The sequence below is a fragment of the Pleurodeles waltl genome, chromosome 2_2, assembly GCF_031143425.1.
Source record: "Pleurodeles waltl isolate 20211129_DDA chromosome 2_2, aPleWal1.hap1.20221129, whole genome shotgun sequence".
In the NCBI taxonomy this organism is placed as follows: Eukaryota; Metazoa; Chordata; class Amphibia; order Caudata; family Salamandridae; genus Pleurodeles; species Pleurodeles waltl.
Window position 1 is genome coordinate 1,139,747,130 of NC_090439.1, and position 26,212 is coordinate 1,139,773,341.

Here is a 26,212-nt window from a genome sequence, read left to right on the forward strand (position 1 = left end):
TACGGATAAGGAGGAGTTACATTGGCGCTACACTGCAACGGTATAGTCCGGGAAAAACATAACTTGTGCGTTATCGACTTTGGTCTCAGCTATCTTTCTGGTTTGTTAATTATGGCATCCCTGTCTTTATATTGAAGCAGGCGCATAACTAGTGGTCTAGGACTGGATCCGGGAGGTGGTTTTCATGCTGGTACCCTGTGAGCATGTTCAATGGAGAAGGTCTGTGATAGGGCAGATGCTGGGAGTATTTCACTAATCCATTGCTCCACAGATGATACCGCATCTGGTCCTTCTGTTCCTTCTGGAAGACCAACTACCTGGACATTGTTGCGCCTGGACCTGCCTTCCGCGTCTTCCGTATTACTATGTGGATATTCAGTATTCCAGGGTGGAAGAGGGCCTGCTTGCTGGTGTCTCCAGAGTAGTAAACACCGCAGCACAAGCAGCCCTAGCTGTGCTTCACGAGGGGCCAGCGACAGGTATAGAGGATTTCCTTTATGGTGGGTTACAGTTGCCCTAATCCAGTGGCCAGCAGGTGCTCAGTTGCATGTAGGACCAGCGCTGAGGGGGTGAGTGTTATTCAACTTTCCCTGTGCCACTTTGCTTGTATTAATAGCAGTGGCGTACTATCAACATGCATTTGAGTAGCCATGGTGAGGGGGCCATGTGCTGTGTCACCTCGCAAAGCCGTTAATGTAGCTGAGGACATTCACCTGAGTTGTTTTTAGGCTGGCAGAGGGTTTGCCGCAGAGTTGTCTACTGAGAGGCAGGGGCTTAAGAGCAGGTTAGCAATTATGTCACTTGGCAGGGTCCATGATGGCTGTTTACATAAATTGCCAGAGTGTTACTGATGATCCGGTGCTCAGGCCTGGTTGTGCGTGGGTGCCTGTCTCCGGGGCATGCCCCCATCGTGCCAGTGCAGCATGCGGGCCTCCTGGCGTCTCGCAATAGGACTGTTGCATGCGCCAGTGCAGGTCATTGGTGCGCTGCCAATAGGGGCCTCCCATGGGTCCCAGGAGCAGGGGATAGGTGCCACCCCCCCCATGACTTCCACAAGGGGTCTTGCTTTCGTTTGAATGGTTCATCCCTGGGTGTCTGCCACCAGGCGGTGAGCCAAAGTTGGATCTCCCCCAGGGCCCACACCTTACCTTTATCCGATGTAACGACCCAGGGTGGAAGAATGCCTCTCTCTTGGAGCTCACGGCGGTCTGTGACAGCAATGTCAATTCAGCATGTGTGGTTTGCAATCTTTGTCAGGCTCACTGCTGCAGTTGGGATCTTGGTCCCGCAGAGTAACATCATGTGTCGCCTCAGTGGGCTGGCATGGGCTGCGCGGTTGCCATCTTCCTGCACGTCAGTTCAGTCGGGTCCGGGCTCGGCTCACTGCCAGGGCAGCCAATCACACCAGAGGGTTTAGCAGCATACGGGCAGTCTCTAGCATATCAGCGGCATACTTGTTAGCTTGCGTACACCATCTTGGCCTTGCAAGCCACGCCCCCTTTGTTTTATTACTGATACTGAAGAATGTAGGACCAGTAGTAGTTTTGGTAGTCTTAGTAGTGGGTCTAAAGGCAGAACTAGCAGTAGCTCCTTTCAGTTGTGAAAACATTCCTTATTAGTATTTTATATTGAATCAAAGCCTATTTATCATCATCCATGTTTCTCTCTAAAACAGTAGGTGAAATAAGACTGGGAAACTGTCTAGACGTAATGGACCCCTAAGTGTTAATGCACGTTTTATATAAGAAGGGAGTGGATGTAAAAGGCATCAACTTGTTATTGCACTTATTATTATCAGAAGCTAGGAGATATAATCTGCCACTAGTGTTATTGCACTTTTAAATAGGCTGGGGTAAATGTAGAGGGCCCCCAGTGTTAAGGCACTATTTATTTAAGAAGGAAGTAGATGTCATTTGATTCATAAGTTTGATAGTGGGTGAATTTGGAAAGTCAAAAATAGCTTAGATCCAGGTGGTTTCCAGAGGTACAAAAATCAACCAATGCATTGGTAAGGAGCCAGAAATTCCCACCAATGAAGAGTTGGAATATGCTAGTAAAATACCAAGCCATATACTACCACATTTAAAAATTTTAGGTAGCCGAAGTTGCTGTCAACCAGAGATGCCACTCTAGCCTGATATGTTGCAGAAATGAAGGGAGTTTCCATCTGTGTGAAGATGATATCCATTCAGGATTATGATTATTAGTACATCTTAAAACCCACCTGTTGCAAGCTGTATAACCCTCTTGATGCAGACCACTTCCAGTACTCCCAGAAAAAGTTATTTCTGTAAAATGCAGAACATGAGTGTCCTGCCTCACTCATCCACTGATTAACTCAAAGTGTTTAGAGCCTTGACTACTAAGTACCATACCTAAATTGATAAAATGCTGAAAAATACTATATTGTAGAGGATAAGCCCAGTCAAATCCTAAATAGGCAGTTTCATATTTGACTATGTTGATCTAAGCAACTTGCTAATGCAATGATATTGCTATCGCCATGTTTGTGTATATAATAACAATAGCTATATTTTATGATTAGTAGGGTATCACAATGCCACCTTCATGTAATTATTTTTTGTACTATGAATATTAAATTATCTGATTGAAGAGTATTTTTCAGCAGCAGATTTTGTTGATGTTGTGGTTCCAAGAAACATCTGCCCTTTAGAAATAAGCTGTGATGCTACCAGGAGTAGGCTGTGGGAGGGAAGGAACAAACTGATTACCCACCGATATTTGCAATTAATAACCTTTGTCACCTGTCTAGATCCTGGTGCTAGCTCTCCGTCACTCGGACAAGAGCACAAACTCACAAGACTCTTCCATCAACCAGCCACTTTTGTTTCTTTACACAGTGGAGTGATACTTTTTGCCATGGTGACCGGGAAACTCCCCTTCAAGGAACGACAGCCCTACAAAATGCTGCGCCTGATCAGACAAGGACTGGCCTTCAACTGCCCCGTCTCAAAAGGTAATGGGGAAGAACTGAGTGTATGCATTAATTGTACTCAATGGTGAATTAATTGGGCTCAATGAGGTCACTGAATGGCACAAAACCTTCTTTCCATCTATCTTTATTCATTCTGCCAGTCAGGAGTCTGAAGTTGGCCAGGGAAAGCTTAAATTCCCTCACAATGCACCACGTTTGTTTGGATGCACGTAGACTGGTGGGAAGTATTTTTGTATTTTTATATTAGGTACTTTTCTAGGTTGAATGTGGTCCACAAGAGCAGCACAACTCTGTATGTAACACAAGGGATCATTGTATGTAGGTTTATACAAAGCTTTTGTCCACGCTGGGTGGAGGTTAGTGCATTGCAAGAGAAACCATAATGCAGTTTAATAGTCACAATGGTAAGAGCGTGTGTACAGGGCAAAGAGCAGAATCGAATCACTAGCATTGAACTGACAGTGTCCACAGATCGATCGACCATTTGAGGCTCTGAGCAGGCGTTAAAAGTGGCAAAAAAAATGATGCAAGGAAATCTCTTAGATTTCCTTGCACCATTTTTTTGGGCCCCGTAACGGGGGAACGACCCCCTTGCATACATTACGCCTGGCGCAGGCATAATGTGGCAGAAGGGTTTACATAGCGGTGCAATGCATGCATTGTGCCACTTTGTAAATATGGCGTGGGGAAAATGCCACTTTAGCGCTGCCTTAGTGTAAAATAAAATGGCGCTATGGCGGCACTAAGATGGCGCTAGGGGCTCTTACATCTGCCCCAATGTTTCTTAGACTGAAGAAGGAGATATGTCTGCTGCTCTGTGACGAAGCAGCACCGAGTGTAGCAGTGAAAACCCTGGGCACGACTATGTCCAGTGGTGGCTTAACATTGCCACATCTATTTGCATACTGTTGGGCTTCCCAGTTGCATGCAGTGAACTATTAGATATAAGCCCCGGCCATACGGCTGGACAGGTGTAGCTTGGGGGCACCAATATGGGCGCATTATCGTTATGAGGGGAAAGGAAGAAAGAACCTCATCGCTCCTACACAGACGGCTTCATTAGCCTGGAAAAGGGCTACGGCCTTCTTGGGGTGGAGTGGTAGGTTCCAGAGAACGTCCTGGCCATTTCTTGCATCACTTCAGGAGGACACCTCAAGAGCATAGAGAGGGCAGAATGCTTGTGGGGAGTCAAAGTAGCTGTACAAACCCCTTCAACTCGTGATGACACCACCAGCTATACCGGAACACTGGATGGAGATTGAGCGCTACTCAGGGTCTAGTAATTGATGCACAACATTCATTATTTGATGATGTTGGCTTCTCATTTTTGTGTCCCCAAGAGTCCTTGGACGTAGCATCCTTCATTTCCTTTTATCCTGAAACACATCATCTTACAAACCAATAGCTGACCCACTATACATGATCTTCACAACTCCACTGTGTCGAGCACCCCTCCTACCCCCTCCCTTCATAACCCGCCTGGGCGCTATCTCTCGATCCGCTTTCCCTCCACTGTTAATGCTGTTTGTCATTTTGCTCTGATGGGACTCAGGCTTGTGATGACGCAGGTCTCGTGATGTCTTGGAGCCTTTCCTATCGCATCTCTAGTCTCCACACATGCGCGTCCCACGCGGTTTTATTGTTCTTTCTGTTGAGTGTACTCAATACAAATAATAGTTAAAGAAGAATATTTCACGGTGGTGGCTTTATCAACGGCCGGCATCACTGCATTAAAAGGACACAGCATGTGGGTCTGACAAATGTAGATCTCGGTTTCGGTTAAGGTAAAAGCAGAAGGCATGTTTCACATCCACGTTATGTACGTCTCTCCTCAGCCGAGGAGTCATAGAAAAATGTCAGAAGAACAACCTCTGTTAAGATGACATGTCAGCAGTTCTTTTGGTGTGAAGAAAGGCTGATCCCAACACCCACTCTGTCCACATGGAAAGACATGGAAGACTTCAAGGCACTAGAGCCTCCGATGTTAAGGACACCAGAAGGGCTGTCTTTTGTGAAGCTTCAAGTAGCAGAAGGCAGTTAGATGAAGTCACCTGCTGTCAGCCTGGCCAGGACAGGGTTGGTTTCCCAGCGACCGCCGTATGCCCTAGAGATGGCCCTTAGTGGCTCCATCGTCTGTGAAACAAATCTTATGACCTGTTCTGTTTGAATAACTTTGTTGAAAGTTTTGACATAATTATACACTATGATCATTGCATATGTATTAGGTATACAAACATATAAAGTGATAAACAAAATTCAAATGTGCTAAAAGAATGAAATACATGCAGCTGTATATTAGCAATATGTGTTAACCTATCATTTGTACACAGACCATATTCCTAATTCGTTCATAGAATGAACATGAATACATGAATATCATGTTTAAGTAGGTTATCAAAGTTTATCAGAGTTTTCCATCATTCCTCCTCCTCTTGTAGCGATAACTAGAGAGATAGGCATTCCAGATCTCATTGTATGTAGCCAACTGGTTATGAAGCCAGTTTAGCATCCTTTCGTATGAAGCAGCTGTTGCCATGGTTTCATGCCATTCCATTATCGTTGAAGGTCTGGAGGATTTCCAGTGGCGTAAATTACAAATCTTGGCTACTCCCAGTGCCCTGTCTAGCCATCATTTGGTATGATTGGTAATACCCAATGTCCTGTGTATCATGTAGAATAAATACCCAGTTCAATTGAAGGTCGGATACTGAGTTCACCAGTAGATTGTAGTTGACTCCAAGGGCCAGATTTAATGGAAAATGATGTTGTGGGTCACTGCGCCAAATTTGACAGCGTTGCACACCTGCCTTTTCACAGTGCAGGGATGCGCTGTATTTAAAAGAACACGGCGTATCCCTGTGTTTCCCCCTGCGTCGGCGCTGAATTTGTTGCCATACCATTGTGCAAGGATGGCTGCTTTGAGGAGGAGATTGTTTTTGTGTAGGAAGGACACCTTCCTGCACAAAAACAATCTTAAATGGCGATTTGCTCTTTCTATGTGTGCTGCAGCACGCATAGAAAGAGCAAAAAACATGAGGAGAAATGAAAGCATTTGTCCTCGTTGCTTCCTGCTAACGCCACCCCTGGAGTGGCATTAGGTTTTGGCACTGTCTCAAGTTGACGAAAACTCGTAAATCTGGGGCAGCTTCAAAATGCAATGGGTGTTGCTGTGGCACGTACACAGCAACACCCATTGCTCGCCTCTTCCACGCAAAGTGCTGCTTGTGAAGGCGCCGTATTTACAAGGTGGCGTTAAGCCACAAAAAGTGGCTTAATGCAACCTTGTAAATACAGTGCAGTGCATAGCGCCACCGGAGCGTCACTAAAAGTGCTGCTTCAGTGGCGCTAGGGGCTCTTATATATGCCCCTAAATCTCTCTCTAGTGCAATTGCCCATGTATGCAGCACCATAAGATATGTACTATATCAGCACTTTGATGTGTACATCTCCAATATTAGGCTGTCGGTGTTAATTTAGCTCTTTGACGCCTATTTGGAGACCAGTGCCAATCAAGGAAGATTTTGTAAAAACTAAGGGCCAGATTTACACAAAACTGGCGCAGCGCAGTGCTGTGCCAAAATTAGCAGCGCTGCAACAGTTTTCAAATGCAGGGATGAGCCCTATTAACAAGAATACAGTGCACCCCTGCGCTTCCCCCTGTGCAGGCACTAAATTGAGCGGCCTGTGCCAACACAGGCAACCTTGCACCATAGTGCAAGGGTGTCTGCATGCAGGGGTGTGATTGTTTTTGTGCAGGAAGATGTCCATGGCATTTTGCTTGTGTACAGCAAACGAGGAGTAATAAAACTATTCTTCCTCATTGTGCCATGCTAATGCCACCCCTATGGTGGTGTTACATTTTGGCGGTGCCTCAGATTTACGAATTCTTGTAAATCTGGGGTAGTGTCAAAAGCAATGGGTTTTGCAATGGAACGGCCACAGCACCTCCCATTGCATGCCCCTCTGACGCAGAAAACTGCGTCGGGAGGGCCCATATTTACAAGGAGGCTTAACGCAACAAAGAGTGGCAATACACCTCCTTGTAAACATGGAGAAGTGGTTAGTGCCGCCAGAGCATTGCAAAAACTGACACTCCGGTGGCGCTAGGGTCTTGTAAATCTGGCCCTAAATGTTATTATGGCTTCTCTGAATTCTTTAAGGGGGTTGAGTAATCTTTAGTAAAACGAGATTGCTATAACCTGTGGAGTAGAGCCAGAGTTGGTTTGGAGTAAAGGATGTCAGTCAGACATGGGCCTGAAATTAGTTTCTTACACATACCCCATTTAATCAGATAGTCACGGACTGAAGTATTCAGAGTTAAAGATATATCATTCAGTTTGCTCATGAGACATCTTTTAAGTTGTAAATAATCTGTGAGCTGTGAGGTATTTAACTGAAATTCTAAATATAAAATCTCAAAGGATTTTTTTGCACCTTCTTCTAATATTTGATCTAAATGATGGATCCTACATTTAATCCAGGGTAACCAGTTCAGGGGGTTACAAGAGATATATATTTCTAAATTACTCGGTACAGCACACTTAGGCCCTCATTACGACCCTGGCAGTCAGTGGAGAAGTGGCGGTAATACCGCCAACAGGCCAGCGAAACAAAATGGAATTATGACCATGGCGGCTACCGCCATGGTCAACCACCACTTCTCCACTCCGACCGCCAGGCTGACTGCCGACAGTATCAGGACCCTGCATGGATTTCGTGGGGTTTGGAACTGCCACGAAATCCATGGCGGTAGGCACTATCAGTGCCAGGGAATTCCTTACCTGGCACTGATAGGGGTCTCCCCCTCCCTTATCCCTTCTCCCTCCCCAGAGTCCTCCCCCCACACCCACGACCCCCCTACCAACCGCCAAAGGTGGCAGGACTCCCCTCCACAACACCCCCAACTTGACACACACACACCCCACCCCCTACACGCACACACACACACACCATCTACACACTCACACACACACACACACACCCCTATGCACACACACAACACCCCATCACCCCCCCTCCCCTAACGGACGATCACCTTACCTCGTCGGGTGATCCTCCAGGAGGGAACGGGATCCATGGGGGCTGCTCCCCCGCCAGCTCCCCGTCACCAGAACACCGCCACGCCGAATCCTGGGTTGGGATTCAGTGGGCGGTGTTCTGATGACGGGCAGTGTAGGTGGAGCAGCCTCCACTTCACTGCCGACCGCCACTATGGCTGCTGGCGGCTTTCCGTCCGGAAAAGGGCGGAGGGCTGCCAGCAGTCATAATACGCTGTGCGGAAAACCACCTGCACTGGCGGTCTTCAGCATGGCGGTACCTCGGCGGTCTTGCCAAAAGACAGCATGGTCGAAATGAGGGCCTTAATGTGTAAAAATGGATGTTATTTCAAAACGGAAGGATCTCTCTGTTTCCCCTAACGACGCCGATAGCCTTTAACAAGCGTAGCCCTTACCATGCATACCATTACCAGATAATTTGGTGTAATGGTAGGCGTGGTAAAGGCTATTCGTGGTAAAGATGCATGCGTTGTAACACATGTGTGGTAAAGGTCAGTAAAAGTAGGGATACAGCGGCGTTGTAATAGCTGTTTCCCTATTCAACCATAATCTGTAGATCTTGGTTCACCAAAATAATGAGATATTTTATTTCGGATTGTTTCCAACGAAAGGGTATGCCATGGATTGAAGAGGCTTTTGTAAGAGGCTTCAAAGGAAGAGTTTCACTTCTAGATTAGTTAATACAGTATCCTGAGGAAACAGAGAACTCTGAAATAGTGGACATGAGAGCCGGGATTGAGGTTGTTGGATTTCTCAGCCTAAGAAGGAGGTCATCCGCATAAAGCATAAACTTAAGTTCGCCATTGGAGGAATGATACCTGAAATGCTTTTGGCAAGGCGAATTGCAGTAGGCAAGGGATCTAAGGCTAAAACAAATTACAAAGGGGAGAAGGGCCACCTTTGTTTAGTCCCTCTTTAATTCATAATAAGATCAGATAGAAAGCTATTACAGTTGACTATGGCAGAAGGGGACCTATACAAGTCATGTACCATGTTTAAGAACATAAGGCCTCAATACGTTTTTTTTATCAAGTGTCATGAAGAGATAATCCCACTTTACTTGGTCGAAAGCCCTTTCTGCATCATGGGAGTGGGCAACTCGTTCATTGCAGCACTACATGGAAGCCAGATGTGCTAAGGTGCTCATATGATTCCTTGAGGAATGGTTCCGAATGAACCCTACTTTTGTCTCATGTATAAGTAAGTTGACGGCCGTCTGCAGTCTCATTCCTAGAATTGTGGCCAGAATTTTCATGCCACTGTCAATTAGCAAGATGGGCCTACAGCTTTCAAAATATAATGTGTCATCGCCTGGTTTGGGAATCAATGCACTATATGCTTTGTTTAAATGCTGGTGGTATTGTTCCTCTAATTAGTTTCCCCAGTAAGGGAGTTATCTCAGGTTCCATGATCTTGTCAAATTCTGCTAGAAAACCATTTTCTCCTGTTTCTTTTCCAAGGGGAGCAATTTAATAGTTGCAGTCACTTCTTTGTCTGGTATTTCTTTGTCTAGCTTGTTCTGTATTCAGTCAGTAGTGTGGGGATTGACAAACCCCAGAAAAATTGTAATTCTACCAACTATGTGTCAGGTGCCTCTGAAGTGTATAACTATCTGTAGAAAGAGGGGAAGGCTTCAGTTGCAGCCACAGGATTAGTAAGTAAGGTACCATCTTGTCCATAGATATGTGATATTGATGTTTTAGCAATTATTTGTTTTAACAGAAAGGTGAAAGTCTATCTGCATTTTCTCCTTGTTCATAGTGATGACTTTTAAGGCGATGAAGGACTTGCACTTCTTGAGTAGATAGTAGTGTATTAAGTTTGTGTTGTTTAGAAGTCAAGGTATGCAAAATTGTGTTGGTACCAGATGTGGTTGTTCAGCACCCAAGTACGTAAGGACTTCTTTCGTAGCTATTGAGATCATTAACATTCAAAGCCCATATTGATATGGGTTTAGTGTTGGGCATATGAGGAAAGTGTATAAAAAGCAGATCACTAAAGGAGAATTTGTGGAGAAACCTGTTGGTAAAGGTATGATATCTTCACAAAGAAGCTATGGTCATACTCTAAGGTAGATGGTTATGGCTAATAATCGCTGTCATTATAGATTAATAGAGTACTGAGCGCCACTACAGACTCAGTGGAGTCTTTATAAGGGAGAGCAAATTTCAACTGTAGCTGGATATTGCTCCCATTGGAAAATGGCAAAGGAGGGATAAGTTGATAAAATTATGTTAGAGATAATAGAATATGGTTTGAGACAAATCTAATTTCAACAAGGTATCTTTATATACAGTTTGCTGAGTGGTACTTGTGCAATTAGACTTTAAAATGCCATCTTGACTAGTTTCTGTCTAGCTGAGGTTTGGACTGTAAGGGAACATTCCTTCCAACTGGCTTTAGTGTTGTGTCTTTAGCGTGTACTCTTGTTGATGGAGCCATGAAAGAAGACTTTTCTACAGGTGAGGCTATTATATCTATTTGTGGGTTTTAGAATGGGTCTAAAAATGCCTGGAGCTCTTGAGGGTCATGGAATTCTTGTGCTTTGCCATCATAAGCCACTAACATCACTGCTGGGTCTAAAAGTTCTTTTTGTTTAAGAAAATGTCATAATGCCAGGATTGTGTTATGAAGTAGATGAGTATCATATGAAAAGATGGCTTCAAAAGAGAGCATTGCCTTCCCCCTTTATAATGATATGGCCCATGTTGTTGTGCTGTGTATAATATTAATCACGGATGTTGAAGGCTTGGAAAACCCATAATGTTGGAGTTAGCGGCATTCACATTAGAGAGTTGTCAAGACCAGAGTCTGTGAGCGCATTGGAATTCTACTGATTTGGAGACGTTTACGCTAAGCAATTGTGACAAAAAGGTTGGTCGAAAGAATAATAAATCCTCATCTTCATTTGATTTAATTAATCTATATAAGTGGGAGTTTTTACATTTCCCTCTATCCTTAAGTTCGGTCACTTTCTGTTGGAGATTCCAAATATCTTATCCCCAGTCTTTTGCATCTTTGTTTCCAGGTCATTAAGTCTGTTGACTGTAGATGCAAGTTGTTGCTGAAATGTAGAGATTTCAGCGTGCATGGATGTAATTCTCTTTTGGCTTCTGTTGATGTTGATTCCACTGTTGCAATAGAGGTCTTCATACTTTTAAGTTAGAGCATCAACACGTCTAATGTGGTGGTCACCACGTCTTGCCCTGTGGATTTGACTTGTTTTTTATCTTTTTCCATAGAGGAGATTGCTGCTTCTGAAAAAAGCAGTTGTTTAGAGGGTTTTACTCAAGACATGTATGGATGTACATGGATATCATAGTCCAAATATCAGGTGAAAGTCATATTTTTCACTGAGGAGGATTCCACATGTGTAAATTACATTATTTTGTACTTGTGTGCCAGTTCCAACTAGTAGAGGTATATACATAGAGAATGTGTTGGTTGAGTGCCCCAGGAGATTTCCCATTCCAAGATGGCCAACGTTATCAAACTCTCATCAGGAAAAAAAAGTTGACAGCGTGCGGTTTTGCATTAATAATATATGAACAGTTTAAAAGTAAGGAAACTCTCAAAACCTGTGTTTATTCTTTAGAACTCTCTAATCGATGCTAGTTCCTTTCAAGGAGGAGTGTAATTTTGAGATATTACCAGGGCAGCTTATCAGCAACACTTGAATCCAACAGCACTAGCCCCATTGCACTGTCCAAGCAGTAAGCTGGTAATGCAATCTCAGTCAGAGGTAGTCACAGTTACATTGTTCTTGATAAAACAAAAGTCATTGTAATGCCCTCACGTGCTTTCACTCACCGGCTCCGTTCAAAGACCTGTGGGTAGTCGTCTTTATATGTCCGGCCTGAAACAGGTAGCTGCAGGGGCAGCTTGTTTACATGAAAATAATCAGCAGCATCAGTGCTCCCTTAATGACAGCTATCCAGAAATGGAATTTCAGTGAGTAAAGTTGCCCAATGAGGGTAGATTGGTGGTCATAGGTGTGCCGACTCTGCGACGTGAGCCTCAAGAATAAGGTGAATCTTAGCCCCCAAAAGTCCTCAAAAACAGATCAAAATAGTGCCAGAGTCTTGTAAAGGTGTCCCATTTAAAATTAGTTTAGGGAAGTCAGGTGTGGAGTTTGAGTGATATCTCGTTAAACAGGAGGTTCTTCAACCCGAGGTATCTAGGAAGCGGCCATCTTTTTCCAACGCAAAGCTCCAGCCCCTCCTGCCCTGCTCTGGAAGACTCTCTTATCTCAAAGGTATGTCTTGCAAGAATCCACATGCACACCGCACTTTGCCAGGTGACACCAGAAAAATAACAAATCATCCACTGACCACACAAGTGGATTGTTGGACTTTGTTATGGCACAGTGCAGAATCTGTTACTCTTATACTGGATCTTATGGAGGATTTTTCCGTGCAGTTGTTAGGGCCTTCAAGTTTTCAAATGAGATGGGTGTAGCATTCTCCCCTCCTCTGTGGACAGGATTTCTGTCCTCTTGGAAGATGGATGTGGTATCTCCGCAGAAGATGAAGTGTGAGAACCAGACCTAATTAGGCCACTCTGCAGCTGTTATTAATGACAAAGTACTCTTGCTGCTAATTGATTTTCTTAAGGGTCTTCATAACTTGGAGTCATCCCAAGAGCTCACATTGCCCTTGTCAGAGTACCTTTCTTCCTCATGTGGGCACTAGGATAGAATGCAGGAAAGAGTGCTAGGAAAGCAGCATGTAGGCCTTGTGAGAATGTCCTCCCTCAGTTCCCACTCTTTTTCTTTATTTCCTTCTCTCTGTGTCTCTCAAAGATTGTTGAGATGTGAGCACAAATGAAGACAGGATAACTCCAGGTGTACCTTGCATTGCCACAACAATTCTCAATCACATAGGCAACCTCTGTCTATGTCTTACCAAAAGACACATACATACACATTTGTTGCTACATCTCCATTGATGAGCAAAGACAAATGCTAAAGCTGTCAGCCCTGAAGTGACTGAGGCCAGCAATGTGTTACACTAGCAAAACATTCCCCTGTACAGCAACCAATCCCATCAAAAGAACTAGAAAAATTATGTTCAGGTGCCTCTTCCATCCTCTTGCAAGTGGCATTATTTACATGAAGTATCAGAACCCTGGATCTTAACACTGGTGGAAAAGCCTTCCATGTTAACAAAATATTTCTTATTTTCAACACTTTCATATGCAGGTATGTATGTGTCTTGACCCCAAAGGGCCTTATGGAGAGTTCCCTACAATGGTTTTCTCAATTATCAGTAAGTGGTGATTGTGAACTGCAAATAGGGAAGGCATAATGGGCATTCCACCATTGCGTTGAGAGCATGAGCTGACCACTGCAATGTCATAATCATGGACAGATGGATTGGATCAGCTCTGAATGATTGTCCAGCAGCTGGCTGCAGTATCCCATAAGAGGGAGCTGCAGAAAGCACATTGTAGTACTAGGGCATGGATATCATCCCTTAAGAGAATGTAGTCCTAGAAGCTGTTTTGAGGCTGTCAAGGTTTTGTTGATTATTACGTGTTCTAGTATCTGGTTGACAGGAAATAACCTCTTCTAGCGGAAGGAAGGCCTTTGCCAGGCTGGAGTCCCAGATTGACCCAATGGAGTGAATCCCTGTGGATGGAGCTAAGATGAAATTGTGGCACTGGACTCTGCCTCCTCCTCTGATGCTGTCCTGATGAGACAATGGTCTTGGTTACAGATAGCAATAGACATTCTGCTATTGCAAAAAGGTCACCATTGGGGCTAAGATTGTGGTGATGTCCCAAGGTATGGCACTGACAATAGTTACCGTTGGGACTGATTTCCCACTATAAAAAGAAGGCATTCCTGATGGCACAGGATGTCAGTATTTTGAAACTCTTTAGTGGTACTTGTGTAGATCACCCAGATCAAAAATGAGGCAGATCTGCTTCTTTTTCCCTTACAATGACATAGTAGATGTATTATTCTGTCCTCGATTTCTCCTGCAGAAGTTCTCAAACTGCTGACTGTGGCAGAGATGGCATAGGTGGGACTTGCAATGGAGGCTGTAGGGTATATCAATTCTTCACAACTCAGAAAACCCACTCACTGCAGCTGCAGTGAAAGGAAATCCTTCCCTCCAGCAGAGTCTATATTGAGAATTGTTGCTGATCAATGAGAAAGAGATTGGGAAATCGAGGCCTCATTTCAGGTTGTGGGAGCAGGGCTATTGATCAGACTGATGTTCTTCCTTTTTGACTGTACCCCCCTCAGCAAAGATAATTATGTTCCCACCAGGATCTTGGGGTGAAAGACTCCTGAGCCTTGAAAAAATGGAAGAATAGAGCCAGCTGGAAATGTGGAGGTCTGGCCATTACTGCATGGGTGGTACTTTGCGATATGACCATCATGGCTCCTGTCTTTTACTACTGAATGGCCTCATCCATTGGGAAATTTAACAGTTTCTTCCCAGTGAAGGAGAGGTTGTTGTTTTCCTGCGTCTCTTCAGGTCCTAGGGCTTGAGCCATAATTGCTGATACATGGACAGAGCAGTGTACCTGGGACCAGTATTGATGGGTCTTGGTGGCTGTGTTGATCCTGGGACAATGTCCTGTTGTGATCCACTGCTTCTTTCAACATGCACCTCTTCCTATATTAGTTTTATATTAGTATTATTTTTTTCACACTTTCTTTATAATTAGCATTTATTTTATATTGCCTTTGACTGATAATTGTGAGATGTGACTAAGTGGCAAAAACGTCTTCCTAAAACATAAATCATAACTTCCTACAACATAATTTGTAACTTCCTAAAACATAATTCAATCCAGTTTAACGTAAAATGTGCATGTGATAAATAACTAGAAGTATGCCTTACTCTTAATCTGTATATTGAAAGCTTATTCTAAAAGGCAGAAACCTGTGGCACTACATGGGTCTGTAAATACGTTCTAGGAGTGCAAAATCAGCAATTAGGTCTGCCTATGTTTCACACATGGAAACCCTGCCACAGTGTAATAACATTCCTCTACTTCATGGGGCTAGAAAAAAAGACTGGAAGAACAGTATTTCTCCCTTCTATCTTTTTTTCTTACTCTTAGCTTTTGAAGGTTGTCTGGTCGTTGTTGGGTTAGTTGTTGATAAAGCCTGGATTTGGTTTATAATTCTTTCTACCTCAGCCAGATTTGTGTTGGTGCATTAGTTCTGGCTAGCTGGCTTAATGAACTGGTCAGTATTTCCTATTACCAGTGGAAAATTTGGGTTGGTGAGTTGGTTGGTAGTCTGTGCTATGAATGATACTTCTTAGTTGTTGGTTTGTTGGCAGATGGGGCTGCATGTTCACATTCTCCCCATGATAGTTCTTGCTGGGTGAGTTTGTTGTTATGACGTGACTATTAGGATGGCAGTGACATTTACTGCCCCTGCACATCTTGGTTAATGGATTGCTTGTGGGTGTAGCTGCGAGTTGAACTATGTTCCCTGCTACTTGTAGTAGTTAAAGACTGTTCAGAAGCCTTTGAGCTGAGAAAGATCATGAGTAACATGTTTGCTGTGATTAGGGTGAAAGTTGGTCCATAACGTTTCCTTCCTGTGTCTGTTCTTGGATGGTGGGATGGTTGGTGGTATGTCATGGACAGTAAATGTTTATTCCCTGTGGCAGTTCTGGGTTGTGGTGGTTCTCTGTTGATGAGTTAGGAGTTCATAGGCCTTTGCATTTGCATGTATAATGTCCTCACTGTGATGGTTTAATTGGTGACCGGACATGGATTGACAAGTAGACTTAATTTTTTATAAGCAGTTCTTGCTCATTTCTAAGCTCCACTCATCTTTCTCTATCTGCCTCCTCTGCAGAGTGCAAGGATCTGGTTCACAGTCTTCTCCAGTGGAAACCCAGTGCTCGACCTGGGCTACAGCAAGTGGCAGCACACTGCTGGATGATTCCCACTGTGCCTTCCAGCTGCCAAAAGATTCTGCTGTCTGTGGGAGTCCTTACCAACCAGTCCACCAACCAGGAGAAGCAGCTGAAAGAAGGTTTACTTCATTTATTGTCATCTGGTGATAGTTCCAAACGAACAAACAAATGAAAAATACACCATAGTAGGAAGTAATGTTAATAATACAAGAATGGGGGAGTTTGCCCAGTCTGTGGACTTTAAGGGAAACATATTCAGTTAAATTGCAGCCTGCAGCAAAAATCTAAGCATCACATCCCACCTTTTATAAATCATTCCAGGGGACAGCAAAAATGATCTAGGCTATCCATAGAATGTTTATATGCTATAAGGACATTTCTTGTCACTTGACTCACTCAAGATAGCAATGGCAGAAACCAGGTCTTATCTTGACGTAGAGGCATTAGAGAGTCAAATAATAGGTAACACAATAGATAATACCCAATAACGTCAATGTTCATTTGCAGTTTTATGTAAAGAAAATGGCTTCCTTAACAAGCGAATAATCCATTTAGAAATAAAATAAAAAAACGAATATCAATATTTCTACTGGCCAATGTTAGAATCAAAGACATATTTAAAGCTCCCTCATGCTGTGTGCTAGATATCAGATCCCACATAACCACACAAAAAATTCAAAGGCAAATTCAAAGGCAACAAGCTGAGCCATATAATTTCTGTTATGCCTTCCTTTTACTGTTTAGATCCCTGATCTATGGATTGAACCAACCATGCAGTTACGGTATTCAACTACGCTCTACAGAGAGATTAATTTACATCAGTACAACCAAACCATTCAACAACTTGCACTGGACACGTCTATAGATACTCATTGTATGTATAGGCCACTAACACCGTAAACAATCAAACCCTGATAGGCCATTCAACGTGACATTTCCACTGCCATAGTCCTTTATACACCTTTTGCACTAAAAACCTCAGCCCTAAAGCATGCACCTCATGGTATAAGCGAGACCCAAATGACAGCAAATCAGAAATTAAGATTCATAGAACACCCAAACCACATCTCTCTGCAGAGGTTGCAAAAACCAAAACTCACAAACGCACATGTAGCAAATGCATAGTAAAGTAAAATCTTCAACCTACACACAATAGCCCAGGTCAACACGAGAGAAGACATCTCTTCAGATATCAGTCTGCTTTATCGATAAAATCAACCTCATCAGCCAAAAGCCTATACATACCACTCACAGTATCATGATCTGCTACTCCTTTGAGTCTCTGCCCTTTGTCTCATTTGGCAGCTTCCTCCTATGAAGATGACATTCCCTCCTACCTGATCAAATTACCCTTCATAGATACGACCACTGGCTTAATCAGTGACTTCAACTCCTGTCACCTACCATTAACCTTTATCCAGATATACCAGCTTCTAAAAACATAAACCTCATCATTTCTGAAACAAAGTGATTCGTTCCAACCTTCACATGAAGGACAAATCTTGTTAGCAGGTATGGCCACCAAGCTGTAATACCATATTAAGAGGCTCCAGCTGGATCTTGTAAAATTTGTAACAAGCACAATCCAGGTGGTCACTGACGTCCACAGAATGACAGACAAGAGATCCTCCTGTGTCTTCAACATGTCACCACCTTCCACCACTGTTGATCTTCGGGCACTCCTCCCCAAGCTCTCATCTTAAATAGATATCCCCAAGGAAGTGCTGGAATGGCTGTTTAGATGGTGACATCCACAGCTGGCTTTCTCTGTGATGTGATGCCGGTTCATAAGTAATACCAATGATCTTTACCTTCTCTATTGAACACAGTGGACCTTGCTTGCTAGTTAATACGTAACCATTCTACAATATGGCAGCAAATTGCAATCTCAAGGTGTCCTTGACCAGCAAAATAAAAAGTACTAGCACATACCGTTAACACCTCCGTAGTATACCTGAATTTGACCCCACTAAAAAAAAAAAGTAATTCGTTAATTGTCTATTGTGGTTCAGCCCACCCACAAATCTAAATTGGCTTTTAGCTACAGACCTAAGAAGCTCCTCAACACCACTGCACAGAATCATGGGGCACCTAAATGGTTTCTAAAATATCCATCTGACAGAGACTTCCAGCCGCAGATTCCTTGCCATAGAATATTCCCCAGGCATCAGACTGGATCTAGAAAATCCTAAGCAGTACCTCTTGTGAGCCAGTATGTTGCTTCGAACAGCTCTACTTTGGCAGCATTGTTTGCGCCAAATGTGATATATACGGTGTCTATAGAGGCCCCACCCTAGCGTGCTGACATCAGTTCTTTTCTCTCCATGTCATCAACGCAGATGCGGAAAGGGCTTTCTCAGTCCTTTTTGGACTACCTTTTTCAACTTTTTGTTGAAATTCATTTTTTGACTCAGTGTTAGTTAGGGGCGGCTCCAAAAAAAACTATTGTTTATACCCTGAGGCTTCTGTCACAGGCAGATGTCTGTGACAGACCCCTCTCTAGAACACCCCCCAGCTCGGTTTCTTTGTGGTGCTTGGAGCCAGACCTTGACTCCAAAACCTGAACCCAGGGTGGTCCGGTGGTGTGACTTAAAGCCCGACACCATAGGACAGTGATTCCCAAACTTTTTCGACCCGCAGCTCCCTTTACCTATTGGCCATTGCCTGCGCCTCCCCATTATGTCACTTTTTTTTTCGATTGGGGCGATGTAAGCCCGGCCTCAGGAGTACTTCCATTTTTCTCCCTGAAAATAATTAGGATGAAGCAAACAAAGGTATTATAATCATTAAGGCATCGGCAAACTGGGATCTGGCCAAGGACCCCAGCCTTTTAGGGGGCCTCCTGATAGAGCTGACTCTGTTTTGTAGACAGACCAGGCCTGATGACTTTGAATGATTGTTAACCATGGATGGTTTTAAATACTGTTTTCCTTTATTTGTAATACGGGTAATGTGTGAGAGTCTGTTACAGACATTTTCCAGAGAAATTTTCTGTTTGTGTTTTTAACATTTTGCAAAACAATGTTGTGTTTATGTTTCGTCAACACCATGCAACATTCATAAAAAGTTTATTTTAGATTGAAACAGGACCTCGCATATTATGTGAGGGGGTTGCAGAGATTATTTGAAATAATATTAGTGAGCTGCTGCTGTAATTACAATATTGAAAACATACTTTAGAGTCCAGACGCCAACAGGTTGGGCTTCTGTAACTCCCCCACATGACATTCCTAATGGATTACTCGACCGCAAAAGACTGATTAAGAAACTTTACACATTAAGGGGCATATTTATACTCTGTTTGCGCTGAATGTGCGTCAAACATTTTGACGCACATTCAGCGCAAACCTTGCCCCATATTTATACTATGACGTGGACATCAAAAATCCTCTGTGTGCATCATTTTTTGGATGCTGGAAACTGCCTTACGTTAATGGCATGCAAGGTAGGCGTTCCCGTCCAAAAAATGACTTTAAGGCCTGTGCGCCTTATTTATTCTCCTGCATCATTTTGACGCACAGGAGAAGGTCGGCCTTTAAAAATGTTGCACAGCCTGATGTGCACCGTTTTTTAACACCTGGGTGAGGGCAGGCGTTAAGGAACCTGTGGGCTCACTTCCATGGTCTCTGACCATTCAAGCAGTCCAGAGGTGCCCTTCCCTGCCCCCAGGGACGCCCCCTGCCACCCTCGCCCACCCCTGGAGGACACCCATGGATGGGGGGACCCATCCCAGGTAAGTACAGGTAAGTTGAGGTAAGTATAATTTTTTTATTTTCTTAAATTGGCATAGAGGGGCCTAATTTGGGCACCCCTACATGCCACTGTGCCCAATGGCCATGCCCAGAAAGTCCCCTGGGCATGGCCATTGGGCAGGGGGGCATGACTCCTGTCTTTGCTAAGACAGGAGTCATTTCAATTAGGGTTGTGCATCAAAAAATGGCGCTAGTCCGGATTGAGCCATGATTTTTTACTCAAACCTGACGCCCCATTTTTTGACGCACACCCCCCATTTTTCCCTACGCCGGCGCTGCCTGGTTTGAGTAATTTTTTTTTTTTACTCCGATCAGCCCGCAGGGCCGGCTAACGTCAATCCTTAAATAAGGCGCCCGCCTGGCGCGTAGGAATGGCATTGGCCGGTGGTACATTTTTTTACGCAAACCAGCGCTGGTTTGCGTCAAAAAGTATAAATATGGGCCTGAGTCTTAACTACCTTTACCACGTTACAGAGATGTGGGCGGCTCTCTTGGCTAGTTTTAACGGCTTACTGGGGTGCCGCTGCACACAGTTTGGGTACCACTGCCATAGGCCTCTGCAGCACTCAAGGTCCCGGTCGATAAGAAGATCCCGGGCCCTCTCTCTGAGTTGTTCCTGTCGGTTGCCATCACGTTCAAAATATTCATCCAGCAAGTCTCACTGGAAAAAGAAATCCAAGAAGTCTTAGCTTGTTGAACTTTACCATGCCGTTCCAAGTCAGCGGAAGAGGCGCAGGAACAATGTCACAAATGTAGGCTCTGCTCCCACATATCAACTGTGGAGCCTAAGTCTGGGTCCACTTCATGCCTCCTAGAATTTCTCAGAGCCAGAGCGACCCCTATTCAGTTTAAAGTATTCTATGAGACCATGCCCCTCATATTTGTGTGGGCTGACCGCTCTGCAGCGTCTTTGGGTCCCATGGGTTCAGCAGGTGCCCCGACTTGCTTCCCACCAGCGGGTATGCCCTTGGTGCCAGTTGGGCCCTTCAATCTATTACTGGATGTAGATCAATTCCAATCTCGAGCCACGCCCTTCACTGTCATCCATTCCAATGGTGCCATTCCCAGTGCTACTGAAGCCCATTGGCAGCACCCATGCTATTGTCATAACCGTCTCCGATGCAGAGCTGGTTCAGTGTCCACTCCAGTGCCGACGGGATCAAGATCCTCTGGGTCATGATTGACAGGCACTGTGGAGAATACAGTTGGGGTAGAATTAAAGATCCTTACAATTATCATGGACCCCCAGGACGAGCCCTTAGTCAACAATAGTTGGCAAGAGGAACTAGGTGATACCAGTGGTCTGCACCTCCCCATACACTGGCCTAGTCTCTCCTCCTAGTGTGGCTATGGAGGAAGGGGCTTCATTTGCCATAGTGGTGAGGATGGAGGCTGAGGTTTTGGGTCTTATGCCGCCCTCTGTGGCTGTGAAGACCAACGTCTTGACAGAGGAGCCTCAACCCAGCGAAGCTCCCACAAAACCTTTTCTTTCCATTAAAGAAGCCCTCACTGATGTCCTGCTTGGGGCCTAGACCAGGCCCTACACAAATGCTCCTGTGCACAGGTCGATTACCCGCCACCATTGCACTGCTCCTGGGATCCATCCTTCCTCACTCAGCACTGCACCCTGGAGCGCCTGGTTGTCCAGGCCTACACGTTCAAAGTCAACCCTTGCACAATCCCTACCACACCGCAGGATAGTGAATCAAAGAGCCTGACAACCTTTGGCAAGAGAATGTTCTCTTCCGCCAGCCGTGCATGCAGTCCGTCACACTGCATGAATATTGGAGTAGTATACATGCATAGTCTGGGACTCTGTTCTGCAAGTGCTGCCCATGGCCTCGAAGGAGGGCCTGAGCCATACTGAAACAAGCTATTGCCGATGGCAGGGATGCAGCAAAGTTCACAATACTCTGCAGACTGGATGTAACAGACTAGGTAGGTAAAGCAATTTCTTCAACTGTGGCACTTTGTCACCATGCCTGTTCGAGGTTAACTGGCTTCTCGAAGGATGTCCAGGCATGCCTTCTGGGTATTTCCTTCAAAGGCACTGGCCTTGTTGGTGATAAGGCAGATTCAGCACTTGAGCACTTCAGGGACAGCAGGGCTACCGCCCAGTCGTTAAGCCTCTCCCTGGCCCCAAGCTAGCCCCATTCTGGCTTCCACTTCTTTCATGGATACAGTAGGGGTTACCAGTTGCGTCCATTCCACCGCAGCCAGCAGACTCCCCAGTTTTCTTTTTTTGGCCATGGACGCGGCTCCCACAAACCTCATGGGACCCAATGCGAGAGTCCTGCACAGTCTGCCACCTATCCCGCAGATGAAGCCGCAAAACACTTTAAATATGTCCTGGCAACATCACAGGCAACTGGCCGGCTACAGGATCAACCTACTCCTCTTGCAGTCTATAATTTCTGACAAATGGGTGGACCAAATTGTTGAGTGGGGTTATGCCCTTCCATTTACAGAAACCCCACCATCTATGAAACCATCCACAGACCGGCTGACAGAGGACCACCTTCCCCTTCTGTGTTAGGAAGTATGGGCACTTTTGGCCAAAGAAGCCATTGAAAGGGTACCAACATCAGAAGTAGGTCATGGTTGCTATTCCCGCTCCTTTCTGGTGCTGAAGAAGGACGGAGGCCTCTGCCCTATACTAGACCAACGCCTTCTCAACTACTTCCTGAAAAGAGAATTCAGAATGCTCACTTTGGGTCAGGTCCTTCTGCCCTGGACCCCGGATGGTAACGTTGGACTTGCAGGACACATATTTCCATTTTCCCATCCTGCCAGACCAGAGACATCACTTGTGGCTCACGGTTGACCAGGAGCACTTTCAGCTGTGCTCCTCTTTGGTGTACCAAGTCCCCTCGGGTGTTCACAAAAGTGATGGCGGTGGTTGCAGCTCATCTGCAGAGGTCACAGGTTCCAGTCTTTGCCTACCTCAACAATTGGCTGTTGAAGGCAGGGTCTCCTCAGGCAACTGTCACCCATCTCTAGACTACAGCAGACCTCCTGCATTTGCTGAGGTTCACTATAAATGTGCTTTAGTCATACCTGACTCCCTCTCAGATGCTTCCTTTCATCAGAGCCATTCTAGACATAGTGCAATTCTGCGCCTAGCCTTCGACTGGCATATATTTAAGCTATGATTCTAATGTTTAAACCTCTGTCCTGGATTTCAGTGAAATTGACTCTGAGGCTGCTGGGCCTCAGGGCCTCCTGTTGGTAAAGCATGCATGCTAGCATATCCAGGCTGTGCAGTCAGACCTGATGGCCCAGTGGGCGCAGCATCAGGGGGAACCTCTCTGACCTGGTACAAAAATATCGGAGGGAACTGCAAAAGATGTGCAGTGGTTACTGACCACCCCAGCCTCCCGGTTTCAGCGATGGGGTTCCTGTAAGCTCTGTGCTTCTTGCACACAAACTCACAAATATGAAACCGATCTCAGTTTGTTGGGGTTGTGCCTAAACAGGCACTGTGCATGTCACATCTACAGTGGATGAGACCAACGTCACTGATGTAGAGCCAATCAACCCCAGTTACCGGTGTACAAAGGTCCTGCTCCAGATTTTCCAGAGCCAGTCTGATGCCTGGGGAAGATTCTAAGGTAAACAATCTGTGGCTCGATAGAGTCTCTACCAGATAAGGATTCACCAAAGGTATGTTGCTTGTTCATTAAGACTGTGAGCACACTGTCCCAGACAATCATACATTTCAAGATTGTGCATCATCTTCAAGGTCGTAAACACTAGTAAACACAACTACCTATTATAGAACCTCTTTCCTGGTACACCACAGATCAATTTAAAGCCAGACCTGAGAACCAGAAAATATAGCAATGGAACAACAGGGAAGCCTTCTCAAGCTACTAACCAGACTCTAGAACAAATTCTCTCTTGAACCTTGAATTGATCTCCATTCAGCTGTTCAGAGAAGAGCTAGACACTCCATGTTTGGGCAACGTGTCTCTAATGGAGACCCCTTTACCCTTAATTATTCCACCCTATTTTGCATAGGTTATTGACAACTTGTGTAGGAAATTGCCTCTTTTGACAAGGTCACCCCTGCCACTTTTTGCTTGGTTTCTGGTGCAATTTCGACTGAAAGTGCACTGGGTCCGTGCTAAACAGATCCCCAGTGCCAGACCTCTTTCCCTAAAACTACACAGTCATTTTTCCCAATTGCAGATCTTTAGCTATGGCTATAAATCCTTAGTAAATGGTACCTAGGGTATGGTGTACTAAAGGAAGGTTCCTGAGGGCTGCAGTGCAAATTGTGCCACCTCCAGAGACCCCCCTCACTACGTGCACCCAGTGCTGCTTTCACAGGCTGCATGTCTTGGTGTAGACCTAAAATGAAAACCCGAAATGGCACACAGCATTTCTGCCCTGTCCCCTTACACTTCATGCAATATATTTAAGTCGCCCCTCTGGCAGGCCTCCCAGCCCTAAAGGCAGGGTGCAGTATATTACATGTGAGGGCATACCTGAATGAGCAGATATGCCTCTATGTCTTTGCCAATTCTCAGACATAGTAAGTGAATAGTGAAGCCACTTTAAGTACTTGTGCTGGACACTGGTCATTACGAGTTCCCCAGCTACATGAGGGCTTCACTGACCATAGGGATGTTTAGTATCAAACGTCTCGTATTAATAAACCTTCACTGAATCCAGTGATGGATTTAATAATACATGCACTCAGAGGTCAGCTTAGAGGTGCACCCTCAAAACCTACCAACTCCTAGAGTGGGCACTGACTGGTCAAAACCAGTACAGCCACCTTAGACAGAGTTCTGGTCCCCTGAGTTGAGAGCCAATGCTTTTGAGGGGTCAGAACAAAGGCCTGCTCTGGGCACAGGTGTGACCTCCTCTCCCATGCAGGATAGACATTTCAGGACGGGGAGCTTCAAATGCCTTGCCGCCTTTCAAATGCAACCCAGGCCTCTCCAAATGGAGAAGAAGGTCAACCCCCAGTTCCTGATCCCACATTTGGCAGCATGACTGGCGGTAAAATTAAGCAAATTAGGATGAGTGCCCACTTCATTCCAGTCCTACCCTTAGGGTGGATGAGTTGAAGTGGACACTACTTTTTAAACTCCTCCATCTTCCATGGAAGGAATTAGACCAATAGGGTTAGGGCTATGTCACTTACCAAAGGAAGTGGCCTTAGAAAGGGTGTAATCACCCTAAAGGTGGGTAGCCTATTAGCTCCCACCTGGCACGCCCTGTAACGCCCCTAAATTCAGTATTTAGAGGGCACCCATGAACCCCTGAATCAGATTCCTGTAAGTGACCAGAAGTGACCACTGCACCCAACGCCCCTGGACGTAATTCAAATGGCCCACCTGCCCAGTGAAGGTTCCCAGGTCCTTTTGAACAAGAGTTTACTATGGGCTGACTCCTGCCGGACTCCCCAGCAATGCCTGCTGCCTAAATCTCAGGATTCCTTGTGACTGCAATCTGCCTGGTAAGCTGATTCTGATGCCTAAAGACACCCCTGCACCCGGAGCCCCTTGCCTTGGTGAGCTGAACCATCTGAGTCCCTACAACTCCTGGCATCTCAACTTACCTGGGCAGCTGTGTATTGACCTCTCCCTGCCTCCTGGCCAGAGCCTGCAGCCTGTTTCAGAAAGTCATTGCCTCCATTGAATAACATTGGGCACCTGATGCTGTGTTGGCACTCTGCACCTGGCCGCCCCTGTGCCACATACAGTGTAAGTTTGGTGCCCCCCTTGTACCTACCTCAACTTCAGCAGATCGACTCCTGACCCGGCTTTACTTATCTATACGCAGCAATTCAGCTGATACCCCCAGTCTCGACTGGATAACATTGGGCGCCCGACGCTGTGTGGGCACTCTGCACGCGGCCCCGTGCCGCTGATGGTGTAAGTTTGGAGCTGCCTTGTGCACCCCGCCCAGTTGCTTGCCTCAACCATCAAAGACTGACCTCTGACACCGCTTGTACTTACCTGCGAGCAGCGTGTCTTCATTACCCCCATCTTCATTAACTAATATTGGACACCAACCCCTGACTTTTGACCTCTGCATTCAGCTGTCCCCGTGCCGCTGTGGGTGCACTCTTGGTACTAACCTGAACCTTGCCGGTGCTGGTCTAAAACCCTGAAGACTGGAGTTGTAAGTCTTGTACTTTCCTGTGAAACTGCACCCTTGTTTTCCTCCTATAGGTTATAATTGAAGAGTCTGAAAATAGCACTGTCGATTTTTGAATCAGCAAAGTATTTTTAATTTAAAAACTGCTTACCTTGTAACGAAGTTCTTTGGTTCAAAGCATATCTATCTATCTATTTCTGCCTATGTAAACCTTTGGGGATCCACTGGACTCTCTGTACACTGCACTCCATTTTAGAGCACTATATAGAGAGCCAGCTTCCTACAGTTTGCAATTTAATTTTTGATGACCCAAGAATTCTTTATGACCAGCGGCACCATTCCAACCTCATATCGCCTTTGTAAGTGACCAGGCATCATCAAAGACCTCATTGGGGTTGTAAATCCCCAAATCCCTGTGCAATGCAAATAGATGCATCAGTT

General features: G+C 45.2%; 1 protein-coding gene across 2 annotated transcripts in view; it reads left to right on the forward strand.

Annotated features, from left to right (window-relative positions):
- LOC138282966 (testis-specific serine/threonine-protein kinase 1-like) overlaps window positions 1-26,212 on the forward strand; it is a 230,417-nt gene that overhangs the window by 199,392 nt on the left and 4,813 nt on the right. For both annotated transcript variants that reach the window (XM_069221044.1, XM_069221042.1), the window contains 2 exons: window positions 2,862-2,977; window positions 15,845-16,024. In XM_069221044.1, coding sequence (XP_069077145.1) covers window positions 2,862-2,977; window positions 15,845-16,024 — 296 coding nt within the window. The remainder of the gene's footprint in view (window positions 1-2,861; window positions 2,978-15,844; window positions 16,025-26,212) is intronic.